At 52.4% G+C, this 25491-nt stretch overlaps 2 protein-coding genes across 5 annotated transcripts in view; one reads left to right on the top strand and one right to left on the bottom strand.

Annotated features, from left to right (window-relative positions):
* The window catches only part of C4H6orf132 (chromosome 4 C6orf132 homolog), a 41511-nt gene extending 21438 nt beyond the window's left edge, over positions 1-20073 (bottom strand). Inside the window, exons 1-2 of one of the 2 annotated variants that reach the window (XM_015136343.3) lie at positions 19929-20073; positions 6467-6573 (exon numbers count right to left, since the gene is read on the bottom strand). In XM_015136343.3, coding sequence (XP_014991829.3) covers positions 6467-6573; positions 19929-20073 — 252 coding nt within the window. Of the gene's footprint in view, positions 1-6466; positions 6574-19728; positions 19848-19928 lie in introns of those variants that run through there. The other variant, XM_077999965.1, reaches the window with a different exon arrangement.
* Positions 1-25491, top strand: part of CIMIP3 (ciliary microtubule inner protein 3) — an 82712-nt gene that overhangs the window by 39320 nt on the left and 17901 nt on the right. Inside the window, exon 1 of one of the 3 annotated variants that reach the window (XM_028847577.2) lies at positions 19976-20266. The exons of 1 other annotated variant lie outside the window; for it this stretch is intronic. In XM_028847577.2, the coding sequence (XP_028703410.2) occupies positions 20072-20266 (195 nt within the window). In that variant the 5' untranslated portion in view covers positions 19976-20071. Of the gene's footprint in view, positions 1-19975; positions 20267-25491 lie in introns of those variants that run through there. One more of the 3 variants, XM_077999968.1, reaches the window with a different exon arrangement.

The following is a 25491-nucleotide window of genomic DNA, read 5'->3' as shown; positions in this document are numbered from 1 at the left end:
TGACTCACCCTACAGAGCTCAGATTCCACCCCTAAAAGGTGCCTGGGCCTTGAGTTTAGAGAAGAGTTCCTGCAGCAGCAGGCTGGGTGGAAAGGAGAGATGGGGCTGACTCCAGCTGCCTCTCCAGCAGCAAGGACTAAAGGAAGGGTGCAGGGCAGGCGAGGCCTCCTGCCTGAGCCTAGGGATGCCTCTTCTGGCAGAGCCAGGCCTGTCTGACTCAGAGGGTGGGGTGACCCAGGCAGCTCTCACCGCCCAGGGCACCCCTGGGGACCTGTTGGGCCAGTTTTCCCGTATTTGCCACACTGACATTTAATTTTTAATTCCTCATATGCATCACCCTGGAGATGGCTTGATTCAGACTGGGGAGGGCAAGAAAGAGAACCCCAGAAAATACAACCCTGCTGCCACCCAATGTTCTATGGACCCAGCTCTCAGAAGCAGAGGGACAGGCCAGGCGCGGTGGTGCACACCTGTAATCCCAGCACTTCGGGAGGCCGAGGTGGGCGGATCATGAGGTCAGGTGATAGAGAGACCATCCTGGCTAATACAGTGAAACCCTATCTCTACTAAAAATACAAAAAATTAGCCCGGCGTGGTGGCGGGCGCCTGTAGTCCCAGCTACTCAGGAGGCTGAGGCAGGAGAGATGCGTGAACCCGGGAGGCGGAGCTTGCAGTGAGCCAAGATTGTGCCACTGCACTCCAGCCTGGGTGACAGAGCAAGACTCCGTCTCAAAAAAAAAAAAAAAAAGAAAAAAAAGAAGAACAAGAAACAGAGGGACAGGCTCCAGCTTGCTCTCTGGGCCCAGTCTCCCTGAGAAGGAGGGAGAAAGGATCACCCCTCACTCAGCCAGACCTCCGGTGGTGTACACAGGGCACAGGGCCAGCCTGGGGAGAAGGCCTGGCTCCTGTCCCTGCTTCTATCGAGCCCAGTGGCCTGGGCAGGGCCCTCCCCTCCCCAGGCCTCAGTGTTCTCACCTTGACCTTGACAACTGCTATAGTCCTCCCACCTCTGAAGTTTGGTGGCTCAAATTCAGCTCCTCGGGGATCCCCAAGCAGGAAGGTGGGGTTGCCCCAGTAGCTGGAAAACCTCCCTTTCCAGAGGTGGAAACAGAGCTCGAGGAGGGTTCCATGTGTCGTTAGGGCCTGACTTCTCCAGTGGCCCTCCAGGGAGCTGACCACACCGTCTACCCTTCCGTTAGGAAGTCATTTTAACACAGATAGTCGTGGCTGGGGAGACCCTTGAGGACCATGCAGTATGACCCCCACTGTTGGGCGAGAAGCCAGAGGCCCAGGGAGAGGAAGGGGCTGGCCTGCGGCCACCCCGAATCCCAGCAGCAGAGCTGGGACTGGTACCAGCTGCTGGAGTCTCAGCCCCTGGTCCCATCCCAGCCACTGAGGGATCCCGAGGTCCTTTTTTTAGCTGGCCTTTGGCTGCCGGATGCCTGAGAAACACTTCGTAATTCCCAGCACCCTCAGCACACAGAGCGAGGGAGCTCTAGGGAAGGGGGCAGGAGTGTGCCTGTCGCTGCCCTGTCCCCTTCTCTCTAGCCCTGTCCCCTGGCAGGCTCCTGTAGGGCACTGACAGGAAGGGTGGGCTCAGAGGATGGCCCAGGCCTGGAGAGAGCTCACAGGCCCTCGTGGGGCCTGTCACCTGACTTCTTGGGCACTGCTACCCCGTACCTCCCCTTCGCACTGGGCAGCCTGGCCTGAGAGGTGCCTCTGAATGTGGGAAGGGAGGACAGGGAGGGGTGGAGGCCCAGCCGGCTAGGACAGTGTCAGGCAGGGCTAGGCACTGTCCCAGCTCCCCACCCACCCTGACTTGGCGGGGCTAGGGGACGGGGTGTGTGCGTGTGCATGTGTGTGTGAGCCCACACCCACACAGAGCTCGCCTCTTTTGGCACACAGACGCTTTTGAGCCAATCCTCCCCATCCTCCCAGCCTTCTGTCCCTGCTGAAAGAAAGCAAAGGACCTGGCTAGGGCCTGCAGGAGAGGAGTCAGAAGGTCAGACAAGAGAGAATTAAGCTGCCAGCCAGATTCCCCTCCACCCGGGAGCAGGCAACAAACGGCATGGAAGCTGCCCTATCCTGTGACCTGAGTGAGGAGCACAGAACAGTACCTGTGATGCGGGCCACTGGGCCAAGGGTTCCTAATCTGAAGGCACATCATGGGAGGGCTTTAGTCCCCTGCTGAAATTGTAAGCAAAACTAGGTGTATGTGACTCACAGCCTCATCATAGGTCAAAAGCATCTATGAGCCGAAAGAGGCAAGAGGCCTGGTGCCCGGCAGGCCGAGACTGCTGGACAGGGATTCAGAGAGGCAGGCAAGGGAGGTGGAAGTGGTTTTGCCGCCTGGTGTTGGAAGGAGAAGAAAAAAGCTTCTATGTAGTGAGTGGAGGGAGAGTAGAACGGCCTGAATAGAACTTGGATCCTGGAGCCTGGCTTCAGGGATTCCAGTCACGGCTCTATCACTTAGCCGCATGACCTTAAGCAAGTTACTCCCCTCTGTGCCTCAGTTTCTCTGCCTGTAACATGGGGATTAATGACAGCACCTTGCTTGAAGGGTGGCTTTGTTAACACACGTGGTCCACGTGGCATGGTGCCTGGCGCACAATGAGCGCTCAGCACGTGGTGGCCGAGATCACAGGCCGTGCCACTGGATGGGGTCGGCAAGTCGCTCTGCCTGCCTTTGCCCAGTTAGCCAGCACTGAGGGAACGGGTAAACTTCCCCTTCCTGGTTCAGTTCCTGCCTCTGTAAAATGAGGCCCCTTTCAGCCGTCGGTTCACCAGGTGTCCATTCTCTCACCCTCACCAGTGAGGGGGCGTAAGTTTTTAGGGAGAAGCCCCCATTTCCTGGGACTGGTTCTGAGGCTTGCACAAAAGAACTGCTCCCAGGAAGCACTTTCCCAGGACAAGCTGGAACTCAGGCCTGCCCAGCTAGCCCAGCCCACTCCAGGGGCCCCGGAGCCTTTGGCCAGGCCTGCCTGGGGTCTGTGCAGCCCCTGAGTCATGTTCTGCCCAGACCAGATCCAAACCAGAGCCTGGGAGGGCCTGGCAGGCGAGGATTTGCCCTGGTCCTTGAGGGGCCCGCAGCAGATAGGTGGGGGGAGATAAGGATGCCGACCAATCAGAATTAACTCAGCTGGGACCACATTAACTCTTTAGTTGCTGCTTTTGAGGGTGGTCCAATCTAGGGGAGGGGCAGGACAGCAGGAACCACTCCAGGGGCAACAGCCATTTCTACTCTGTAGAGAAGTATTTCCGTCGTGTTTTTTTGTTTGTTTGTTTTTGAGACAGAGTCTTGCTCTCTCGTCCAGGCTGGAGTACAGTGGTGCCATCTCAGCTCACTGCAACCTCTGCCTCCAGGTTCAAGCAATTCTCCTACCTCAGCCTCCTGAGTACCTAGGATTACAGGTGCGTGCCACCATACCTGGCTAATTTTTGTATTTTTAGTACAGACGGGGTTTCACCACGTTGGCCAAGCTGGTCTCGAACTCCTGACCTCATGATCCGCTCACTTCGGCCCCCCAAAGTGCTGGGATTACAGGAGTGAGCCACCACGCCTGGCTGTATTTCAGTAATTTTTTTTTTATTCCCATTTTACAGATGAATGTTTTAGTATTTTACCGACTGGTAGAGGTATGTCAACTCTGGGCCCACACTGCTATGAATCTGGGTATGTGTGTTGAGGGTAAGTGACAGGAGAGAATCTAATTAACCTCCCAATATAGAATATTTCAGGCTGGGCACGGTGGTTCAGCCTGTAATCTCAGCACTTTGGAAACTGAAGTGGGTGGATCACCAGAGGTCAGGAGACCAGGTGAGTCCAGCCTGGCCAACATGATGAAACCCAGTCTCTACTAAAAATACAAAAAAAAAATGCTGGGAGTGGTGGTGGGCGCCTGTAATCACAGCTACTTGGGAGGTTGAGGCAGGAGAATCGCTTAAACCTGGGAGGTGGAGGTTGCAGGGAGCCGAGATTGCACCATTGCACCACTCCAGCCTGGGTGACAAGAGCAAAACTCAGTCTGGAAAAAAAAAAAGGAATATTTCAAACTGATTTTATCTGCATTTATGGGTGCAATCACTTCTGTCAGAGTTCTATGCATTCTCTGGAAACAAAGTTAGGGGCTGACTCATTTTTTTTTCTTTGTTTTTAAGACAGGGTCTCACTCTGTCACCCAGGCTGAAATGCAGTAGTGCAATCATAGCTCACTGCAGCCTCAACCTCCTGAGCTCAAGCCATCCTCCTGCCTCAGCCTCCCAAGTAGCTGGGAGTATAGGCACACACCACCACAACTGACTAATTTTTAAATTTTTTGTAGAGATAGGGTTGGGCTATATTGCCCAGGCTAGTCTTGAACTCCTGGCCTCAAGTGATCCTCCCACCTTGGCCTTCCAAAGTGCTAGGATTCCAAGCTGACTTATTTGATTTATACCTTGTTGTTGGTTGTGTTGCTCTTTCTATATTTATCTATATTGTCCACAAATTGCTTTTATAAGCAGAAAATAAATTATTTAAAGTTGTGTTCCCAGAGATCTAAGGCCTCCACAGAGAGGCCTTAGAAATGCAGCAAGGAGAATGTAAGACTGCCTCTGTCCCATCTAGAATCTTAGGTCTGATTGTTGAGGTTGGACATAGCAGAAAAAATTGGTGATGGGGAGAGGAAGGTGGTTGTGCCAGGCAGTGCTAGGCAGGAGGTATGGGGACCCAGGATGAATGTGTGGGGTGCTAGCTGGGCGCGGTGGCTCACGCCTGTAATCCCAGCACTTTGGGAGGCCGAGGCGGGCGGATCACAAGGTCAGGAGATCGAGACCACGGTGAAACCCCGTCTCTACTAAAAATACAAAAAAAAAATTAGCTGGGCGCGGTTGTGGGCGCCTGTAGTCCCAGCTACTCGGGAGGCTGAGGCAGGAGAATGGCGGGAACCCAGGAGGCGGAGCTTGCAGTGAGCCGAGATCGCGCCACTGCACTCCAGCCTGGGCGACAGAGCGAGACTCCGTCTCAAAAAAAAAAAAAAAAAAAAGAATGTGTGGGGTGCCATGAAGTCTAACAGACTCCTGAGAGCTCAGACCAGGGCAAGGGGCCTTTCAGTCCAGGCAGTACTAAACCCTCATGGAGGCAAGAGGATGCCGTGACCCCGGTGGCAGCATTGTGCCAACCATGACCCAGGTCCGACAGACAGGAGTGAGCCTCAAATCTAGGAGTCTGGTGTTTAGACTGGCTCTGGCCTGGGCTGTCTAGTACAGCAGCCACTGGCCACAAGCAGCCATTGAGCACTTAACATGTCTCAGTCGGAAGCGGGATGTGCTATATAAGTAGTACACCAGATTTTTTTTTTTTTTTTTTGAGACAGAGTCTTGCTCTGTCTCCCAGGCTGGCGTGTAGTGGCCTGATCTCGGCTCACTACAACCTCTGCCTCCCGGGTTCAAGCGATTCTCGTGCCTTAGCCTCCTGAGTAGCTGGAACTACAGGCATCCATCACCACGCCTGGCTAATTTTTTTTTTTTTTGTATTTTTAGTAGAGATGGGGTTTCACCATATTGGCCAGGCTGGTCTCAAACTCCTGACCTTGTGATCCGCCCACCTCAGCCTCCCAAAGTGCTGAGATTACAGGCGTGAGCCACCGCACCCGGCCCAGGTTTTTAAGACTTAGTATGAAAAAAAGAATGTAAAATAGCCCTTTAGTATTTTTTATATTGATTAAATGTTGTTATGACACTTTTTTTTTTTCTTTTGAGATAGAGTCTTGCTCTGTCACCCAGGCTGGAGTGCAGTGGTGTGATCTCAGCTCACAAGCTCCGCCTTCCGGGTCCACACCATTCTTCTGCCTCAGCCTCCCGAATAGCTGGGACTACAGGTGCTTGCCACCACACCCAACTATTTTTTTTTTTTGTATATTTAGTAGAGACAGGGTTTCACCGTGTTAGCTAGGATGGTCTCAATCTCCTGACCTCGTGATCCACCCATCTTGGCCTCCCAAAGTTCTGGGATTGTAGGTGTGAGCCAGCATGCCTGCCACAGTGACACTCTTTTGAATATACTGGGTTAAGCAAAATATATTTGTCTCCTGCAGTGGGCAGGGAGCTCCTTGAGAACAGCAACGCTGGCCCAGTCATCTCTGTATCCAGCACCTAATGCAGGGCCTGGCACAAAGCAGACAGTCATCAGTGACTGTGGAAAATGAACCCTGCTTGGCTGAGGGTACCCACTGCTGTATCACTCCTGCACACAAGTTCTCCATAACTTCTCCTTGGGCTTGGCCCTGAACGAGCTGGCATCCCTAATCCTAAACTTCCTGCTGTGAGCCTCGGCCATGCCTCCTTCCAGTAGCCCCCCTTCCCACCGGGTCAGCATCAGGAAGGAAGGGGTGGGTGGAGGGTGCAGCTGATGTCCACTCAGGCTGGGGCAGGCCTGGTGTCCCCACCCAGAGCAGACCCTCCAACCTCAGAGCAGAATCGTACTCACCAGCGGAAGGAAGGTCAGCAGGGGCCGGACTCTTGGCCGAGCTTTCAGCGTGGCTGTTCCTGACTCGCTCACCGTGTTAAACCGATTGTCTCCATAATAGATGCCATCTAGAGAACACAAGTGAGGGGACACTATAAGCTGGAGATCCAAGGCATCCGGTCACCCAAGTTTAATCTGCCCTTCAGCTCCCAGTGAGGAAAGCCAGGGCCCGCGTGTCCCCCAGTGTTGGACTCAGCTAAGCGCCTCTGACATAATCAGATCTTATGGATGAGATGTGCGCTAATGGGGCCAGCTGAGGTGGCGCTGGGTGAGGGACTCGATGTTCCTGGGGCTTTCAGCCCCCTGCAGCCATCTCTCTCCCAATCCACAACCACCACCCTGCATTGATCCTGAGCCTTCTCTCCCACAGCAATGGTCCCTTGTTTTCGGAGCCCAGGGAGCCCGGCTAAGGGCCCAGCCGAAGCTTATCTCTGAGAGAGGGGGGAAAACAAGCCGGCTTTTCCCTCGAGTGTTTAAATTTCTAATCTGAAACATGCAGAGCAGACGAAGCCACCTGCTGCCCCCAGGGGCCAATATTCCATCATCTGGACTCCTTAACTCAAGATTTCCCTGACTACCAAACCACAGATGCTTGTGTACATGGCTTTCTTTAACGAACCCTGGAGGGCAGAGCAGAAAAAACGGTACGGTAGGGTCAGTGTGACCTGGTTAAAACATCCCAGCTCTGCCGCTGACTGCTCACATGGCTTAACCTCTCTGGGTCTCAGTTTTCCCATCTGTACAGTGGGAGTGATGACAGTGCCGTAGAGCACTGTCGTGAGGAGTGAGCGTGGCCAGGGCAGAGTAAGTGCTCAGCAAACATGCTTGTTTCCCCTGTAGGAAGATGATATGAAGGACCTTCCTCTTCCTCCAGTTACTGAGCCTGTGCTCCGTGCTGCTCTATGGCAGTGGGAGGGTGTGAGGGGCCACTCACATCACATCACATCCCTTTCTCAACTCCCTCATGACTGTTGATACACACTGACAAGAAATTCACACTCCCTTGGCAGGGATCGCTGTGGCCCTCCTGCTATGTGGCTTGTGAGCAAAGAGGGCTTTCGTCCATTTAACGAGGTGTGGAGGACTTTCCCCGATAGCCAGAGAGGAGAGAAGAAAGGTCAGAATCCCAGTTAGCCAGAAGTCTCACTGGGACATTGAGTTAATCATGATTACTTTTCTCCTTGTACGTGACTTTAGGAGAAAATTGCAAGAAAGCCAAATGATTTATTCGAAAGAGACTGGGCTTGTTAGGAAGATCCTGGGATCAGACTACATCCATCCCAAATCCCAGCACCCCATGTGAGCATCTGGGCTTTGGATGTGACAGGGAGATTCCTGGGAGGGCTCCAGCAGCTGGAGGTGGTGTCCTCGGTGTGCAGCCCTCCCAAGGCAGGAAGCTGGCTGGGACACTCAAGCTTCTCCATCTCTCAAATGGAGCCCGAAAGTTGGGTTCTCTGTGTGCTCTGCGCATCTCTGGAAATTCCAGTTCCCAGCACTGCCCTGCCCCGTGCACTCTGGGCAAATATGATTTTCCAGTCCCAGTTGCCAGGCTCCATGCCTGAGGCTGCAGACCAAGATCGGACGGGGCATGGGGGAGGGAGCTGTAAGATCTGACCCCATGGGAAACAAAAAAAGTAGCTCACACCCAACAGCTACCACGAGAGCCCCCGATTCCCTCACTTCCGAGAGTCTGCGTGTTGACACCGGGATCTCCTGGAGCATTCTCTAGAGAGTGCTGTGTGGATGCCAAGGCCCTAGACCTGACGTGATGTGGCTACCTGGACCCTTAACAGGACTGGGGGTGGGTGAGGATTGCCACAGGGACTGCATGAGAGCCACGCTCCTAGGCAGGGCTCTAATCATTTCATTTCATCTCTGCACCGATGTTGGGATCTAGGGAGCCTCCTTCCTACAGTTGAGTTATTGTCATATTAATGGCTACTCTTATTGGGTGCCTACGAGCTTTAGAAGTGTTATATCTGAGCAACTTGGCAAGGATGATAACTGTAATAGTAATAATAATGAAGGGTAAAAACTTACTGAGCACCTTTTTTTTTTTAATCTTTATTTTTGAGATGGAGTCTTTTTTTTTTTTTTTTTTTTGAGACGGAGTCTTGCTCTGTCGCCCAGGCTGGAGTGCAGTGGCGCGATCTCAGCTCACTGCAAGCTCCGCCTCCCGGGTTCCCGCCATTCTCCTGCCTCAGCCTCCCAAGTAGCTGGGACTACAGGCGCCGCCACCACGCCCGGCTAGTTTTTTGTATTTTTTAGTAGAGATGGGGTTTCACCGTGTTAGCCAGGATGGTCTCGATCTCCTGACCTCGTGATCCGCCCGTCTCGGCCTCCCAAAGTGCTGGGATTACATGCTTGAGCCACCGTGCCCGGCCAGAGTCTTTTTTTTTTTTTCTTTTGGTTATATAGATGAGAGGTTTCTATGTTGCCCAGGCTGGCCTTGAAAGCCTAGTCTCACCTCCTTATGCACTGGGACAACAGGCCTGAGCCACCGCAGATCCCCTTGCTCTGTCACTCAGGCTGGAGTACAGTGGCATGATCTCGGCTCACTGCAACCTGTGCCTCCTGGGTTCAAGCAATTCTCCTGCCTCAGCCTCCCGAGTAGTTAGGATTACAGGTGTGCGCCAGTGCCACCATGCCCAGCTAATTTTTGTATTTTTAGTAGAGACAGGGTTTCACCATGTTGGCCAGGCTGGTCTCAAACTCCTGAATTCAGGTGATCCACCCACCTCGGCCTCCCAAAGTGCTGGGATTACCGGTGTGAGCCACATGCCCGGCCTACTGAGCACCTGTAATGATCCGGACACTGTTCCAAGCACCTTACACATTATTCATTCATTTAATTCTCAAAACGGCCCCATGCAAATTGGTACGGTCATTATCCCTGTTTTACAGATGAGGAAACCGAGGCACAAGGGGGTCAAATAACTTGCCCAAAGCCTCAGAGTAAGTGTTGAAGCCAGGGTCTCCCTCAAGGGCCTGACTTCTAAACCACCATACACACACCCCTAAAGGGAAGAGTCATAACCCCACCGTGTACAGGGCTGAGGAAGGCTTGGCTTGGCTCTGGCCAGCGAGCAGCTCTGGGAAGCAGCGGGAGGTGACGCAGCTTGTTTGAAGCCTGCTGGTCAGGATGGAGTCGGATCTGAACTGTGGCTGTCTGACCCTCAAGCAGGCGCTCTAACCGCCTCACAGATCCCATGACTCAGCCTTGACTCTGAGCCACTGTTGTTTTGCTTCCTTTGTGGTTGTTTCAAGCAGTGAAATCCTTTCTAAGAATATAACTGTTCTCTGTAAAACATATAGAAGGGTAGTGGCTGTGGTTGAGGCCGGGCTGGAAGGCCCAGGTGGCTCCTCTCCCCACCAGGCACCTCTGGAAAATGAGATTTGATTTCCCAGTCTGAAGAGGAGTGGGTAGGAGTCAGAGAGGGAAACATGTTACGGAAGCAGAGGTGGGGTGATGCGCTGTGAGAGGGGCTCGGCCGCCACGGCTGGCTTTGAAGATGGAAGGCGGCTACTGGCCAAGGACTGTGGGCTGCCTCTAGCAGCCAGAACAGGCGAGGAAACAGACTCTCCTGGAGCCTCCAGAGAGGAACAAAGTCTTGCCAACACCTTAATTGAGCCCACTGAGACCTCTGTCAGAGTTATGACCTGCAGAATTGTAAAATAGTAAATTTGTTATCAAAATAAGAAAAGGGGCTGGGTGCGGTGGCTCACATCTGTAATCCCAGCACTTTGGGAGGCCGAGGTGGGTAGATCACGAGGTCAGGAGATCGAGACCATCGTGGCTAACACAGTGAAACCTCATCTCTACTAAAAATACAAAAAATTAGCCAGGTGTGGTGGCACGCACCGTAGTCCCAGCTACTCAGAAGGCTGAGGCTGGAGAATCACTTGAACCAGGGAGGCAGAAGTTGCAGTGAGCCGAGATCGCCACTGCACTCCAGTCTGAGCCACAGGGTGAGACTCTGTCTCAATAATAATAATAATAATAAAATAAGAAAAGGAGGTGTGGGGCTGGGCGTGGCGGCTCACGCCTATAATCCCAGCACTTTGGGAGGCCGAGGTGGGTGGATCATGAGGTTAGGAGTTCAAGACCAGCCTGGCCACTATGGTGAAACTCTGTCTCTACTAAAAATACAAAAATTAGCTGGGCGTGGTGGTGGGCGCCTGTAATCCCAGCTACTCAGGAGGCTGAGGCAGGAGAATCGCTTGAACTGGGAAGCAGAGGTTGTAGTGAGCTGAGATTGTGCCAGTGTACTCCAGCCTGGGTGACAGAGCGAGACTGTGTCTCAAAAATAAAATCAAAAAAAGAAAAGCAGATGTGGCTGGAATCAGGCCAATTCTCGGGGCCCTCAGTCCTGGCCCAGCTCCTGCTGGGTGGGGGCACAGTATGAGGTGAGGTACGTGGTCCATCTCCATCAGCTAGATCCTCAAAGCATTCAAGGTCAGGACTGGGGTCTTCCCAGCCTTAAGGTCAAGGCTCAAAACTTGACAGACAACAGAGCTCAACCTTGGGAATTTCTTATTGGAAGTGACGAACATTGCTCAGATCACAGGTCAGGGATGCTGAGGCCTTCCTGAGAAGCAGCTCCCTCCTCAGTCGAGGAGCTAAAGGAGGGCTAGGAACATCCTGGCATCCCTTGAGGAAGGAGGGATGAGGAAGAGGTGAAGTGGGTGCCTGGAGAGGAAGCTGGATGATTTGCTCTCAGAACAAGCTGCAATGAGAAAGAGGGGCACAGCCCCGTGTCTCATCCACTCTGAAACTTGCAAACTCCCTAGATGTCTGGCTTTTTCTGGAAAGGTCTTTAGGGATCTCAGAGGTTTTATGCTTGCCACATGCACGGACCAGAGAGGTAGCACTGGAACATCCAGGTGAGATTCAGAAAGCTGGAAAAGGAAGGCAGATGCCCCTGGACCCAGGAGCTTCCGGAGAAAGAGAGCCCCAGGGCAATTCCAGCAGCCGGGAAGCCTTGTGAGACCCCAGCAGCAGGTTCTGAGCAAGGCCTGAGCCCCAGATGGACCACAGTCCTGTCAAGATACAAACTGAAGCTTCTGACAAACTCACATGCAAATAATGCGTGATAAAATAGGGGTAAATCCAGGTCTGCCTCAATTGACCCAAACCTGATCTTTAAATGAACCCAATTTCCCCCCAAATGGAATCCTATTTATGACAAGATTATGCATAGGATTACTTTAGATTTTCTCCCTAACAATTTCTCCCTCATAGAAGGATGGGAAATGAAGGTAGGGCTTTGCTTCCATTTACATCCCCTCAAGGATTTGAGTTGACATAAATATTAATACCATCTAACATCCAAAAACCTGTTCCAAAAACAATTCCTGGTGCCAAGCAGGAGACCTCACCCCAGATTTCAACCTGGGTACAGGCAGCTCCCCTCCTGCCCATTCTCCCTCAGGAGAACCTGGCTCTGCCATGGGCCTGAGGGCAGCAGAGTTGTGGCTGAGGCTGCCTGGGTGTGAGGAGACCATGGCTGAGGTTCTGTCCTGGCCGGAAACACCCAGCAGTAGGACAGCTCCTGGCTGGGACGGGAGGCAGGACCTTGTGGGGTCAAGGCTACGGGTTTAGAGCCCAGCTGAACGTGGGTTCCGGTTCCGGCTCCATCACTTAACTGTGGGATCCTGGCAGTCTCACTAGATCTCTCTGAGGCTGTCTCTTTATCTTTGTACATGTGAACAGTGGTCTCTGCTGGGCAGGCTGATGTGAGGCTGAGTGAGAGAAAGCATGCAAAAGTCATCAGCACAGTGCCTAGCAGATATTTGTGCTTGATAATTGAGAGGGTTGACTGGGTGTGGTGGTTCACACCTGTAATCTCAGCACTTTGGGAGGCCAAGGCAGGTGGATTCCTTGAGGTCAGGAGTTCAAGATCAGCCTGGTGGCCAGACACAGTAGCTCATGCCTGTAATCCCAGCACTTTGGGAGGCCAAGGTGGGTGGATCACCTGAGGTCAGGAGTTGGAGACCAGCCTGGCCAACATGGTGAAACCCCGTCTCCACTAAAAATACAAAAATTAGCTGGGTGTGGTGGTGGGCACTGTAACCCCAGCTACTTAGGAGTCTGAGGCAGGAGAAATTGCTTGAACTGGGGAGGCGGAGGTTGCAGTGAGCCGAGATTGCGCCATTGCACTCCAGCCCGGGTGACAAGAGCGAAAGTCCACCTCAAAAAAAAAAAAAAAAAAAAAAGACCAGCCTGGCTAATGTGGTGAAACCCCATCTTCTCTACTAAAAATACAAAAATTAGCTGGGCGTGGTGGCAGGTGCCTGTAATCCCAGCTACTCAGGATAGGCTGAGGCAGGAGAATCACTTGAACTGGGGAGGCAGAGGTTGTAGTGAGCTGAGATTGTGCCACTGCACTCCAGCCTGGGCAACAGAGTGCGACTCCGTCTCAAAAAAAATAATAATAATAATTGGGAGGGCTAGTTATTGTTATCGTCATCATCATCATTCTCTCTCTGCTCCACCTTACTTCCCTCCACCAAGAGTTTGGGCTGTGAGCTTGAGCTGGGCTGTGTCACTTGCAAATCTTGGTGACACCTGTCCCCATGGGGGACAGCCACCGGCAAGCAGGCGGCCCTTTGCTTTCTTGTTAGGGTCCACCCTGAGTCCTGATGCCTGGGACTGTTCTCAATAACCCTCTTTGCAGCAGCCCAGAGTGGGAGGGGCTGGACCAAGGTCACCAAGCAGGGGTTAAACAGGGCCCCTGACTTGCAGTGCCTTACATATGGCACGTGGCTCCCTGCCTCTCCCCAACAGGCAGACCTGGCTCTCTCAGCCTGGGCTGGGGTATGTGTTAAATGTGGCAGGTGGGCCAGCTCCAGGCGAGCTGAGAGCTAGGTACACGCTGCTGCGGGAGGCCCAGCCCTTCTTTTCTCCCTTGCTCCCTGAGGAGGGGAGCCTCACTGAGTCTTCTGCATTTCTTTGCTCACAGAGTTCAGGGTTGGAAGAAATGTTCTACCTCCTCCAGCCCCGAAGCTGCTTATGGATCTCCATGGAGGCTGAGGTCAGAAAGATTCTGGGACAGTTATTTAGCTGTTTCCCAAAATTCTAGCTAGGTCCAAACTAGCGAGAAAATTAATTTGATTAATTAAATATTTAAATGTCTTAACATCTATTAAGCCCTCACCACCCCATGGGGGTAGTACCCTTATTATTCCCAATTTGCAGGTGAGGAAACTGAGGCTCAGAGAGGTTAAGTCCCTTGCCTAAGGTCCCACAGCTGGTGAGTCAAAGGGGCCGGGATTCCAGCCCAGGCAACCTGACTCCAGACTCTGATTCCCTCGGGTCATAGCCAGCATGGCAGGGAGGGAATGCAGGCATTCAGCGTCTCTCCCCTCCATCTCTTGTTTTTCCTGAATGAGACTTGAAAGTTGATAAGGCCTGGAGGGGAGGAAATGGGCCTAGGAATCATATCTGGATTCACATCCATATAACACCTGAGGACATTGAGCACTTTGTCGGGCTTAGTTTCCCCACCTGTAAAATGAGGATGATACTTTTCCAGAAGCCTCCCAAAATCAGGAGAGGGAAGGAAGCTAGCTGGAGTGGGAGGAGGGCTGGGGCCCCAAATTGCCAGGAGCCCCTAAATGACCTCAGGAGCACTGGCTACAGGTCTGATTGGATTCCTGGGGCTTAGGAGGATTCCGGCCTTAGCTTGGGGAGTTTTTGCCTTGACTAAGAGTAACCCAGAATCCCAAAACAGACCTCTTTCTACTTCTACCTCACTGTAGATATAGAATGGGGGTGCTGGACAGTGAAGTATGAAGTGTGGCATCCAATTATCGGCCACTAGGGGAGCCCCTGCCTTTCAGGGAAGCAGCGGGGGCGGCCCTATGTGAATGTAACTCACAAATGGCGTTAATGAGGCCTTTTCTTGCTAATTAGCAAGTCCACATGACAGGAGCCTAAAAAGGCCAGTCTTTCCCAGCAAGTCCCAGCAGGCCTGACCTGAGGACCAGAGAGAGGCCTTTGTCCAAGGCAGAGCGGACGCTGAAGGTTGGGCTGGGGTGGAGGGGAGGAGGGGCAGGGAGCCACAGAGTAGAGGAGGAGGGAACAGAAAAGGAGTCTTGGGCACCGCCCCCCACAACCCTGCAAGTGGGGACTAAGAGGGAGGAGCAGAGCTTGGAAGTCTTCTTCCAAGCTAGGACTTGCCACTCAGTGTGCAGACCCCAGAACTTGTGAGAAATACTGACTCTCCCTTCATCCCGAAACTACCGAAACAAATCTAATCTTAACAAGATTCCAGATGACTGGATGCACTTTGATGTTTGAGCTACACCAGACTGGAATGACTGAGTCATTTCACCTATCTAAGCCTTCCTTCTGAGTCTGTTTCCTCAACTGAGAAGACATACAAAGCTTTTACTCCAGAGTCTGGTGATAATAATTGCATTACTGTCATTACTCTATTGGCTAGGAGAGAAGGGGCACCTTGTAGCTGGTCTGTAGGGGTCAAAGGCAGGCCTGGCTTTCTGAAGTTGAACTAGAGTGACAAGAGAAGCTTATATAATGGGGCAGCCGAGGGTGTATATGTGTGCATTGGACTGCTGGCAAACCACAGCACACCTCCAGGGGACAGGAGTAAACAAAAGTTGGTAGGCTGGTGCCAGCCTGGCCCTGGGGGGAAATAAGTGCTCAGCGCCTGGCTCCAGGGGTAAGAGGTGGGAGTTTCCCACCCTTTAGCAGGACCTGAAGCACAGGGCCAGGAGACCCAGGGAACAGGAACACCAGAAACTGCAGCCACACCAGAGGGCACTAGGGTCCTCCTGATAAGGAGCTGGCCACATTCTTTCCATATTTATGTAGAACCTACCATATGGCCTGCAGGGAGTCCTAAAAGGAAAGAGAATAGCCTTGCTTCATGTGGGGAAGGAAATACCAGGATTCTCATATCTTCCTGCACAAAACAATTCCCCTGAAGCTGGCTAAAAACCCAGAGCCTAAAGGCTGGGCGTGGTGGCTCACGCCTGTAAATCCTAGCACTTTGGGGGGCCCAGGTGGGCGGATCAAGAGGTCAAGGACCATCCTGGCCAACATGGTGAAACCTCGTCTCTACTAAAAATACAAAAATAGCCATGTGTGGTGGCGTGGGCGGGGGAGGCTGAGGCAGGAGAATCGCTTGAACCCGGGAGGCAGAAGGTTGCAGTGAGCCGAGATTGTGCCACTGCGCTCCAGCCTGGCAACAGAGTGAGACTCCGTCTCAAAAAACCCCCAGAGCCCAGACCCTAGCCCAGAGATTCTGACTTCCTGTGCCTGAGGTGGGACCCTAGGAATCTGAAATTAATTAATTATTTTTGAAGTGGGGAGGACAGGATCTCGCTCTGTCACCCAGGCTGTAGTGCAATGACGCCATCATAGCTCACTGCAGCCTCTATCTTCCAGGTTCAAGCAATCCTCCTGCCTTGGCCTCCCAAAGTGCTGGGGTTGTTTTGGTTTTGGTTTTTTGTTTTGAAACAGGGTCTCGCTCTGCCACCAAGGCTGGAGTGCAGTGGCGCGATCTTGGCTTACTGCAACCTCTGCCTCCTGAACTCGAGCAGTCCTCCCGCCTCAGCCTCCTGAGTAGCTGCAGCTACAGGCACATGCCACCAAGCCTGGCTAATTTTTGTATTTTTAATAGAGATGAAAGGGTCTTGCCATGTTGCCCAGGCTGATCTCAAACTCCTGAGCTCACGTGATCCACCTGCCTCAGCCTCCCAAAGTGCTGGGATTACAGGCGTGAGACGCTGCGCCAGGCCCAGAATCTGCATTTCAAATAAATGTCTGAGGTAGCTGTGAGCCATCCCATTTAGAGGAACAGGGCAGGAAAGAGAGTCCTCTAGCAAACAAGGGTGTCCCATTGCTGGTGGCGGGTGCAGTGGTAATAGATAAAGAATCTTGGCTCAGTTAATCCAAGACGCAAGGGAGGAGTCCTGAGTGACTGGCAGCTTTGTCTCCAGTAGCAGCCCAGTCCCTTATCTTGGGATTTGCAAAGATCCACATCTCTGCTTTCTCATGCATTTAAAAAAAACACACACACAATCGTGTGGCCTTGCTTGGGCTGGGAGAGGGCAGAAGACTTCGTTAGGATTGCAAATGTATTCAGTGAAGGCCTCCTAATTGCTGGAATACGTATTAGAGAAATTCTGTAAAGAAAAATTTGCTCGTCACCACCCTCACATGACTGTTTGCATTTACCCTCTGTACCCAGCCTACCCTTGTGCAAACAGATTTTTACATGGCTGCAACCACAGAGCAAACGGTTGATTACTGCTTCATTCCCTTACACATCCCTACATTGATTTTTCTCCCTTCCATTCCACCACCTGTTCTCCAAGGGCTGGATATCGCCAGCATCTCACCCCAGGCTCAAGGGGAATGTCACAGACTCAGGGGCCCTATGGAACTCTAATCCCACTCTCTGTGAGACATTTGAAATAGCCTTGTCATGGCTCAGTTTCCTCTAGTCTACAGTGTTAGGAAGAGGAGCTGAAGCAGGCAGGGGCAGGAAGTGCTCCATGCTGGGAATGATCTCACAGTAATAAATCACGCCTTGGAGCAGGGGCCAGTAAACTTTTTCTGTGCAGGGCCAAATAGTAAATATTTTAGCCTTTGCAGGCCATAAGGTCTCTTTTGTAGCTACTCAACTCTAGCCATAGACCATATGTAAATGAGGGGCATAGTTGGCTATGTTCTAACAAAACTTTATTCCCCAAAGCAGGCCATGGGCCAGAATGGAGCCAGGACTGTAGTGTGCCAATCCTTGCTTTAGAGCAAGCTTGTCCAACTGGTGGCCCAACACAAATTTGTGAACTTTCTTAAAATATTATGAGGCGTTTTTTTTTTTTTGCATTTTTTTGTTTTGTTTTTTAGCTCATCAGCTATCATTAGTGTCAGTGTATTTTGTGTGGCCCAAGACAATTCTTCTTCCAATGTGACCCAGGAAAGCCAAAAGATTGGACACTCTGCTTTAGAGTTTTTCGTTTTAATGCTTTTCAAAGCACTGCCATAAATACCCCTTCAGGCAGTTACCCTGCAGGCAGCCTGGACACTATCCCCTTTAACAGAAGAAAAAACTGAGGCCCAGAGAGTGCTCAGCCCCACGTACTGACAGAGACAGGATGCCAAGTCAGGGCCGCACCTGCATCCCATCACAGAATCCCCAACACTGGTCCCTCCCCTCCCTAACTCCAAGCAGAGCAGGGAGGAGGACTTCTGCCACGCCCAGTGGCACCCCAGGGAACACCCCGGAAACACTGGGGCGCTGTTCTGCTGGACGCATGATGTTTTCCACCACTCCCTGTGCAGGCAAGACCAAGCTGAGTCAGCTGGAGGCCCAGCCCTGCCTTGAGGAACGGGAGGAGCTGTCCTTTGGGCTCCAGCTCTGTCCAGGCTGATGAGGGCAGCAGCTGGCTGGAGGTGACAGGGGACCAGGCCCTCTTCCCTCACCAGAGGTGCTGATGCCCACTAACAGCCTGCACAGCCTAGGCAAAATGCAGAAGGGGCTGAGAGGCATGGCTGAGGTCTCCCCTTGAGGGAGGAAGGGTGTGTGTGTGTGGTATTTTCCACATAGATGCCCCTCAAGTAAAATTCACCATTGGATCGCCTTCCTCTGCAGAGTTAATTCAGCAAACCCGCTAAGAGTGTGATCTCTGGAGCCTGACTGCCTGGGTTCAAATATTGGTTCTGCCTCATAAGGGAGATTTTGGAGGTCATGGAAATGTTCTAAAACCAGATGGTGGTGATAGTTGCACAACTCTGTGTAAACAGTCTACTAAAAATCATTAAATTGTGGGCTTAGAAAAATGCTGCCTCCAGCATTGAAAGCTGTGTGATCTTGGGCATATTATTTAATCTCCCCGTGCCTCAGTCTCCTCATCTGTCAAACAGGAATGATAATAATAGTGCCAGACTCCAGATGAGATTTCAATGAATCTGTAACACAAAGATTTTAGAATGGCATCTTGCACCTAAGAAGGGAATGATAAATGCTCTTTCCATGGTGCCTCTGTTGAGAGGGAAAGAAGTGTCCTGGCTCACAGGCACTTCCCTGCACACCTGTGTCTGGGAGTGCCTACACCATGCCTCCACTTGCCCTGCTCCTCCTGGTCTTTGCTTCTACTATTTGTTTTGCCAGGAATGCCCTTTCCTCTCAGCTCGAATGCTAGTTTCACTCAGAGGTCATCTCTCTTCTCTGCTTTTATGCTTAATAATCGTTTATAGCAAAGGCTCAGAAAGGACTAAATGGCATATGGTTAGTTCTGTTCACCCCGGATCTGAGATCCCTGTGCCAGGAAAAGGCGACACTTTGCCCTTCCTGCTCCTATCCACGGTGCCTTGTGTCCTGGCTGTGGCAACCTGGGTGCTGAACTGAGTCCAACAGCAGGCACCAAGGCTATGATATCCACTGTGGGTCCCAGCACAGTGGCTATAAAGATCAGTGAAGATAATATGGTGAGAATGAAGGCAGGCAAGCTTAAGCAGTGATGGGTGTCCTTCCTTGGGCCTAGAAGCCACCCACCCCCAACCTGGGGGTTCCAGAGTCACATGTCATACACAAGAAATGGATTTCTGTCTCTAGCCGCTGGTTTCCCCTAGTTATAGAGAATACAAATTGCAAAATGAGGCAATGATAAGATGACCCACAGCCAGAGCCTGGGGATAAGCCAGGGCGGTGTTTTTAGAGGCCTGCAGAGACACACCAGTCTGATTCCGGGGTCAGCGGCAGCTGGCAGTCAGGGAGAGGGTTCCTTGGCCTCCACTGTCCCATTTCTGGCTCCTCGGTGTTAGCCCAGAGACAGCCCAGGTCCCAGGTTGACCTGGCAGGAGCCTGTGGCCCCAATAAGTGACTTGGTGTCACAAACAGGCTGGTAACCTGGTAGCAGCTGCGCCTGTTGTTTTTGCCTGGGCCTCACCTAGCCAGAGCCAAGTTTGTGAGCACCCAGAGAGCAGCCCCCTCTCTGCCACGTGGGCTGGGGAAACAGGGAGTGCAAAGGGTGAGGGAGGAGAACGCTCCTTAGCCCCCATTCTCCAGGAAAACTTTTGCTTCAGCCAGAATGGGGGTGTTGTAGCGGTGGGGGTCGGGGGAGATACCGCAAACCTCCGGAAGCCGTCCCGCTAACAGTAACACAAGCATCGGATTCGCCAAGTGGGGAATTAAACACCTCCAAGGAGGGCCTGGGGTCAGAGGTAGGGGCGGCAAAGTTCTCCCACCTACCCGTGGTAGCGGGGTCCCCTCTTTTCCCGCACCTCTCTCACCGCACGTCCCTTCCCAGACACCCCGGTGCGACGCCTCCTCCCCTGCCCGGCGGCTGCTCTTGGCCAGTCCGCAGGTTCCAACGTGTCTCTCCCCTCCGCGCCTCCAGGAGACAGCGCCGCCGGCCCTGCCCTAGCGCCCTTCGTCCCCGGAGCACTCACCGAAGCCCCCGGTCCCCTCCTCCGGGGCCTCCTGGGTGAAGATCCAGGGCGGGTTGGTGGCGTAGAGGGAGGTGCTGGGGCTGGTGGTGTGCTTCTTCCCGAAGAGTTTGCTGAAGGTGCCCTGCACGGTCTGGTTCTTTTTCATGCTGCCGCAGCCCGCGCGGGCGCCAGGGAAGGACCTTCCCTCCCTTGCCCTGCCCTGCCCCGGACTGAACTCCGCACGGTCTTCCCAGGGGACTCTACCAGGCCATGTCCCCCGCCGTCCTCCCCGCCCGCGCACCGGGCGACAGGTGCTGCGGGCGCCGCCGCTTGCCGGGAACTGCGAGCTACCTGGCCAGGTAAGGGGCAGCCGCTCAACCGGGCCCCGCCCCGCCGCCGCCCAACTCCCCAGGCCGCATTCCTTCCCGCCTCCTTCTACAACAGGCCATTGTTGGCCCGGCCCGGTGGGCTGGGGACCTCGCCCGGCCCACGCCCAGCCTGGGAGACGGGCCACCCCTCCCCCAGGTTCCCTCCCGGCACGCCTCCTTCACCCCACTTCCCCCTAGTCCGGGGAAGGAGGCGGGTGAGTTCCCAGTCTCTCAAGGCGATTCGTGACCAGGTCAGTATGGGTGCATGTGGACAGCTCTAGTGTCCAACACGAGGGACATGGATGGCCAAAGCGAGCACGCCACGGCATCCTATAGCCCCTCAAAAATGTGGGGACGTGAGAGTTCGGGGAACATCAGGAAGGGCCCATAAGAGAAAAGTAAGCTGGGAAAAGCAAGAAAATGACAAACTCATATACCAATCTGATGACGAGGGTGGAAAAACATCCTCATTGACAGGGATGTGGAATGACGAAATTTTGGCATTCTGTGCTTGTACGTCACATTCTTTTTCTTTTTCTTTTCTTTTTTTTTTTCCTTTCGACGGAGTCTTACTCCCTTGCCCAGGCTGGAGTGCAGTGGCGCGATCTCGGCTCACCGCAACCTCCCGGTCCCGGATTCAAGCGATTCTCCTGCCTCAGCCTCCCGAGTAGCTGGGATTACAGGCATGCACCACCACGCCCGGCTAATTTTTGTATTTTTAGTAGAGACAGGTTTTCACCATATTGGCCAGGCGGTTCTGGAACTGCTGAACTCGTGATCCGCCGGCTTCGGCCTCCCAAAGTGCTGAGATTACAGGCATGAGCCACCGCGCCTGGTTCACATTCTTTTTTTTCTGTGAAGTTAAGTGAATATAATTTTTAAAAATCTGAAGTGGGTAGAGCCCACTTAGGGTTGGGTTCACTCTCCAGGGAGACAAGCAGTGGTACTTTAAGGCACTTGAGGTACCATCCTAACCAAGCCAGGGGGGGCTATCCATGGGGGAAGTTTCCTCTGATGAGGATGGGGAGAGCCTGCCTGAAGATGCTGAGAGCAGAGGTGCAGGCCAAGTGGGTGGAATTTGATGTTTTCCAGGCAGGAGGGGCCACAGGCTGGTGCAAGTTGCTATTTCTGCTGAGCTTCCTGGGGACTGGGCCCACTGCCACATTTCCCCTCAATTTCCCCCAGAGCTTACACGAAAGGTGTTTTTCCTCAGCTTTTCATTCTGAAACATTTCAAACCTTCAGAGAACTTAAAAGAATTGTACAATGACCACCTGTATACCCTTCTCCCTGGATTCACCAATTGTTCTCTCTCTCTCTGTCTCTCTCTGTCTCTCTCTGTCTCTGTCTCTCTCTCTCTCTCTCTCTCTCTCTCTCTCTCTCTCTCTCTCGGATTCTTTTCCTTTTCATTTTGCTGAAGCTTGGAAGTTGTAGATACTGTGGCCCATTTCTTAGCCTCCCCCAGTACTTCAGCATCGATTGTCTAAGAGTAGGAACATTCTCCTACATGGCCACAATACAACTGTCACACTCAGGAAATCTAACATTGCCAGGCACGGTGGCTCACGCCTGTAATCCTAGCATGTTGGGAGGCCAAGGCAGGTGGATCACCTGAGGTCAGGAGTTTGAGCCTGGCCTGACCAACATGGTGAAACTCCATCTCTACCAAAAATATAAAAAATTAGCTACGCATGGTGGCATGTGCCTATAATCCCAGCTACTAGGGAGGCTGAGGCAGGAGAATCGCTTGAACCTGGGAGGCAGAGGTTGCGGTGAGCCAAGATCACGCCATTGCACTCCAGCCTGGGCAACAAGAGTGAAACTCCGTCTCAAAAAAAAAAAAAAAAAGAATTTCCCATTTATCCCCTCAATGTCACTTTAGTTCTTTGTTCCTTTTTTTTTTTTCCCCCCGAGACGGAGTCTTGCTCTGTCACCCAGCTGGAGTACTGTGATGCAATATTAGCTCACTGCCACCTCCGCCTCCCAGGCTCAAGCGATTCTCCTGCCTCAGCCTCCCAAGTAGCTGGGACTACAGGTACCTGCCACAATGCCCAACTAATTTTCATATTTTTAGTAGAGATGGGGTTTTGCCATGTTGGCCAGGCTGGTCTCGAACTCCTGACCTCAAGCAATCTACCCACTTTGGCCTCCCAAAATGCTGGAATTATAGGCGTGAGCCACCTTGCCAGCCAAGTGGTTCCATTTGTTTGCAACTTCTACTATATATTATTATTATTATTATTATTATTATTATTATTATTAGATGGTGTCTTGCTCTGTCACCCAGACTGGAGTACAGTGGCGCAATCTCGGCTCACTGCAACCTCCACTTCCCAGGTTCAAGTAATTCTTCTGTCTCAGTCTCCCGAGTAGCTGGGATTACAGGTGCCCACCACCATGCCTGGCTAATGTTTGTATTTTTAGTAGAGACGGAGTTTCACCATGTTGGTCATTCTGGTCTTGAACTTCTGACCTCAGGTGATCCACTGGCCTTGGCATCCCAAAGTGCTGGGATTACAGGCATGAGCCACTGCACCCCGTCTATAACTAATATTCTTGAGAGCCACTGTGTGCCCCACGCTGGGCTGTGAAAGAGCCAGAAAAATTAAAGACATTGTTCTTGAGTCCAGGTTGCTGTAGTCTGTGGAGACAGGCAGCCACCTGTGGAGAGCTGGGCAGTGGAGAGGTAACTGAGGAGGAAGGAAATGAGAGGGGGAAGGTGCAGAGCAATTTGGGGGCTGCAGGATCTGGGGAGGGTAGGCAGGAGGCCTCTTCAGGGGCTGAGGATGGGGGAGCTGGGAATTACCCGGGAGGTCATGGCCAAGGTGTGGAAGGCTTAAAAAGGCCATCTGGGTGGCCAGGTGCGGTGGCTCACGCTTGTAATCCCAGCACTTTGGGAGGCCAAGGTGGGCAGAGCACGAGGTCAGGAGTTCGAGACCAGCCTGGCCAACATAGAGAAACCCCATCTCTACTAAAAATACAAAAAAATTAGCCATGTGTGGTGGTGGGCACCTGTAATCCCAGCTACTTGGGAGGCTGAGGCAGGAGAATTGCCTGAACCTGGGAGGCAGAGGTTGCAGTGACCCGAGATCGCGACACTACACTCCAGCCTGGACGACAGTGCGAGACTTTGTCTCAAAAAAAAAAAAAAAAAAAAAGTCAGGCGCAGTGGTTTATGCCTGTAATCCCAGCACTTTGGGAGTCCGAGGCAGGCAGATTACCTAAGGTCAGGAGTTCGAGACAAGCCTGGCCAACATGGTGAAACCCTGTCTCTACTAAGAACACAAAAATTAGCCGGGCGTGGTGGCAGGCACCTGTAATCCCAGCTACTCAGGATGCTGAGGCAGGAGAATCGCTTGAAAGCAGGAGGTGGAGGTTGCAGTGAGCTGAGATGGCGCCATTGCACTCTAGGCTGGGGGACAAGAGCGAGACTTTGTCTCAGAAAAAAAAAAGGAAAAAGAAAAAGCCAGCTGAGGCTGGGCATGGTGGCTCACACCTGTAATCCCAGCACTTTGGGAGGTTGAGGCGGATGGATCATGAGGCCAAGAGATCAAGACTATCCTGGCCAACATGGTGAAACCCTGTCTCTACTAAAATTACAAAAAGCTGGGCATGGTGGTATGTGCCCGTAGTCCCAGCTACTTGGGAGGCTGAGGCAGGAGGATTGCTTGAACCTGGGAAGTGGAGGTTGCAGTGAGCTGAGATCACGCCACTGCACTCCAGCCTGGCGACAGAGTGAGACTCCATCCAAAGGAAAAAAAAAAAAGGCCAACTGGAAAAATGGGAATCAACCAAATGTCCACCAAGAGGTGAATGGTTAAATTGAAATAAACTATAGCCAGCTGGGTGCCATGGTGCATGCCTGTAATCCCAGCACTTCGGGAGGCCGAGATGGGCTAATCACTTTAGGCCAGGAGTTCGAGACCAGCCTGGCCAACATGGCAAAATCCCATCTCTACCAAAAATAAAAAAAAATTAGACGGGCGTGGTAGCACATGCCTGTGGTCCCAGCTACTTGGGAGGTTAAGGTGGGAGAATCACTTAAGCCCAGGAGGCAGAGGTTGCAGTGAGCCTAGATCACGCCACTGCCCTCCAGCATGGGTGAGAACGAAACCCTGTCTCAAAAATAAATAAATAAACAAACAATGCCACATCCTATCCACACAATGGAATAAAAATGCAACCCTGGCCAGGTGTGGTGACTCACGCCTGTAATCCTAGCACTTTGAGAGGCTGAGGCAGGTGGACTGCCTAAGCTCAGGGGTTCAAGACCAGCCTGGGCAACACGGTGAAACCCTGTGTCTACTAAAATACAAAAAATTAGCCAGCGTGGCGGCGTGCGCCTGTAGTCCCAGCTACTCAGGAGGCTGAGGCAGAAGAATTACTTAAACCTGGGAAGTGCAGGTTGCACACTGAGCTGAGATCACACCATTGCACTCCAGCCTGGGCGACAGAACGAGACTCCGTCTCCAAAAAAAAAATTATCATGGCTGGGCGCGGTGGCTCACGCCTGTAATCCCAGCACTTTGGGAGGCCGAGACGGGCGGATCACGAGGTCAGGAGATCGAGACCATCCTGGCTAGCACAGTGAAACCCCGTCTCTACTAAAAAATACAAAAAAATTAGCCGGGCGAGGTGGCGGGCGCCTGTAGTTCCAGCTACTCGGGAGGCTGAGGCAGGAGAATGGCGTGAACCTGGGAGGCGGAGCTTGCAGTGAGCTGAGATCTGGCCACTGTACTCCATCCTGGGCGACAGAGCGAGACTCCGTCTCAAAAAAAAAAAAAAAAAAAAAAATTATCATAATGCAACCCTAAATACAAGTGAGTCAGCTAGCTGCTAGCTGTGTCCAGTTATCTCTAAGATAAACTGATAAACTTAGCCAAATTCTAAGTGATCTGCCCGCCTCAACCTCCCAAAGTGCTGAGATTACAGGTGTGAGCCAACACGCCAAATGGTATAGTGTGCTACCTTTTGTCAAGGGCAGGAGGTAGGGCAGAGTAAACATGATCTTATTTGTTTCTTTTGGCACAGAGAAACCTCAGAAAGTTACATTAAAAAACTAATAAAAGTAGTGGCTGGGTGTGGTGGGTCACGCCTGTAATCCCAGCACTTTAGGATGCTGAGGAGGGTGGATCACCTGGGGTTTGGAGTTCCAGACCAGCCTGGCCAACATAGTAAAACCCTGGCTCTACTGAAAATACAAAAAAATAGCTGAGT

Source organism: Macaca mulatta, chromosome 4 (genome assembly GCF_049350105.2).
Source record: "Macaca mulatta isolate MMU2019108-1 chromosome 4, T2T-MMU8v2.0, whole genome shotgun sequence".
Lineage (NCBI taxonomy): Eukaryota > Metazoa > Chordata > Mammalia > Primates > Cercopithecidae > Macaca > Macaca mulatta.
Note: the sequence above shows the minus strand (reverse complement) of the source record. Positions and strands in the feature narration are given on the sequence as shown.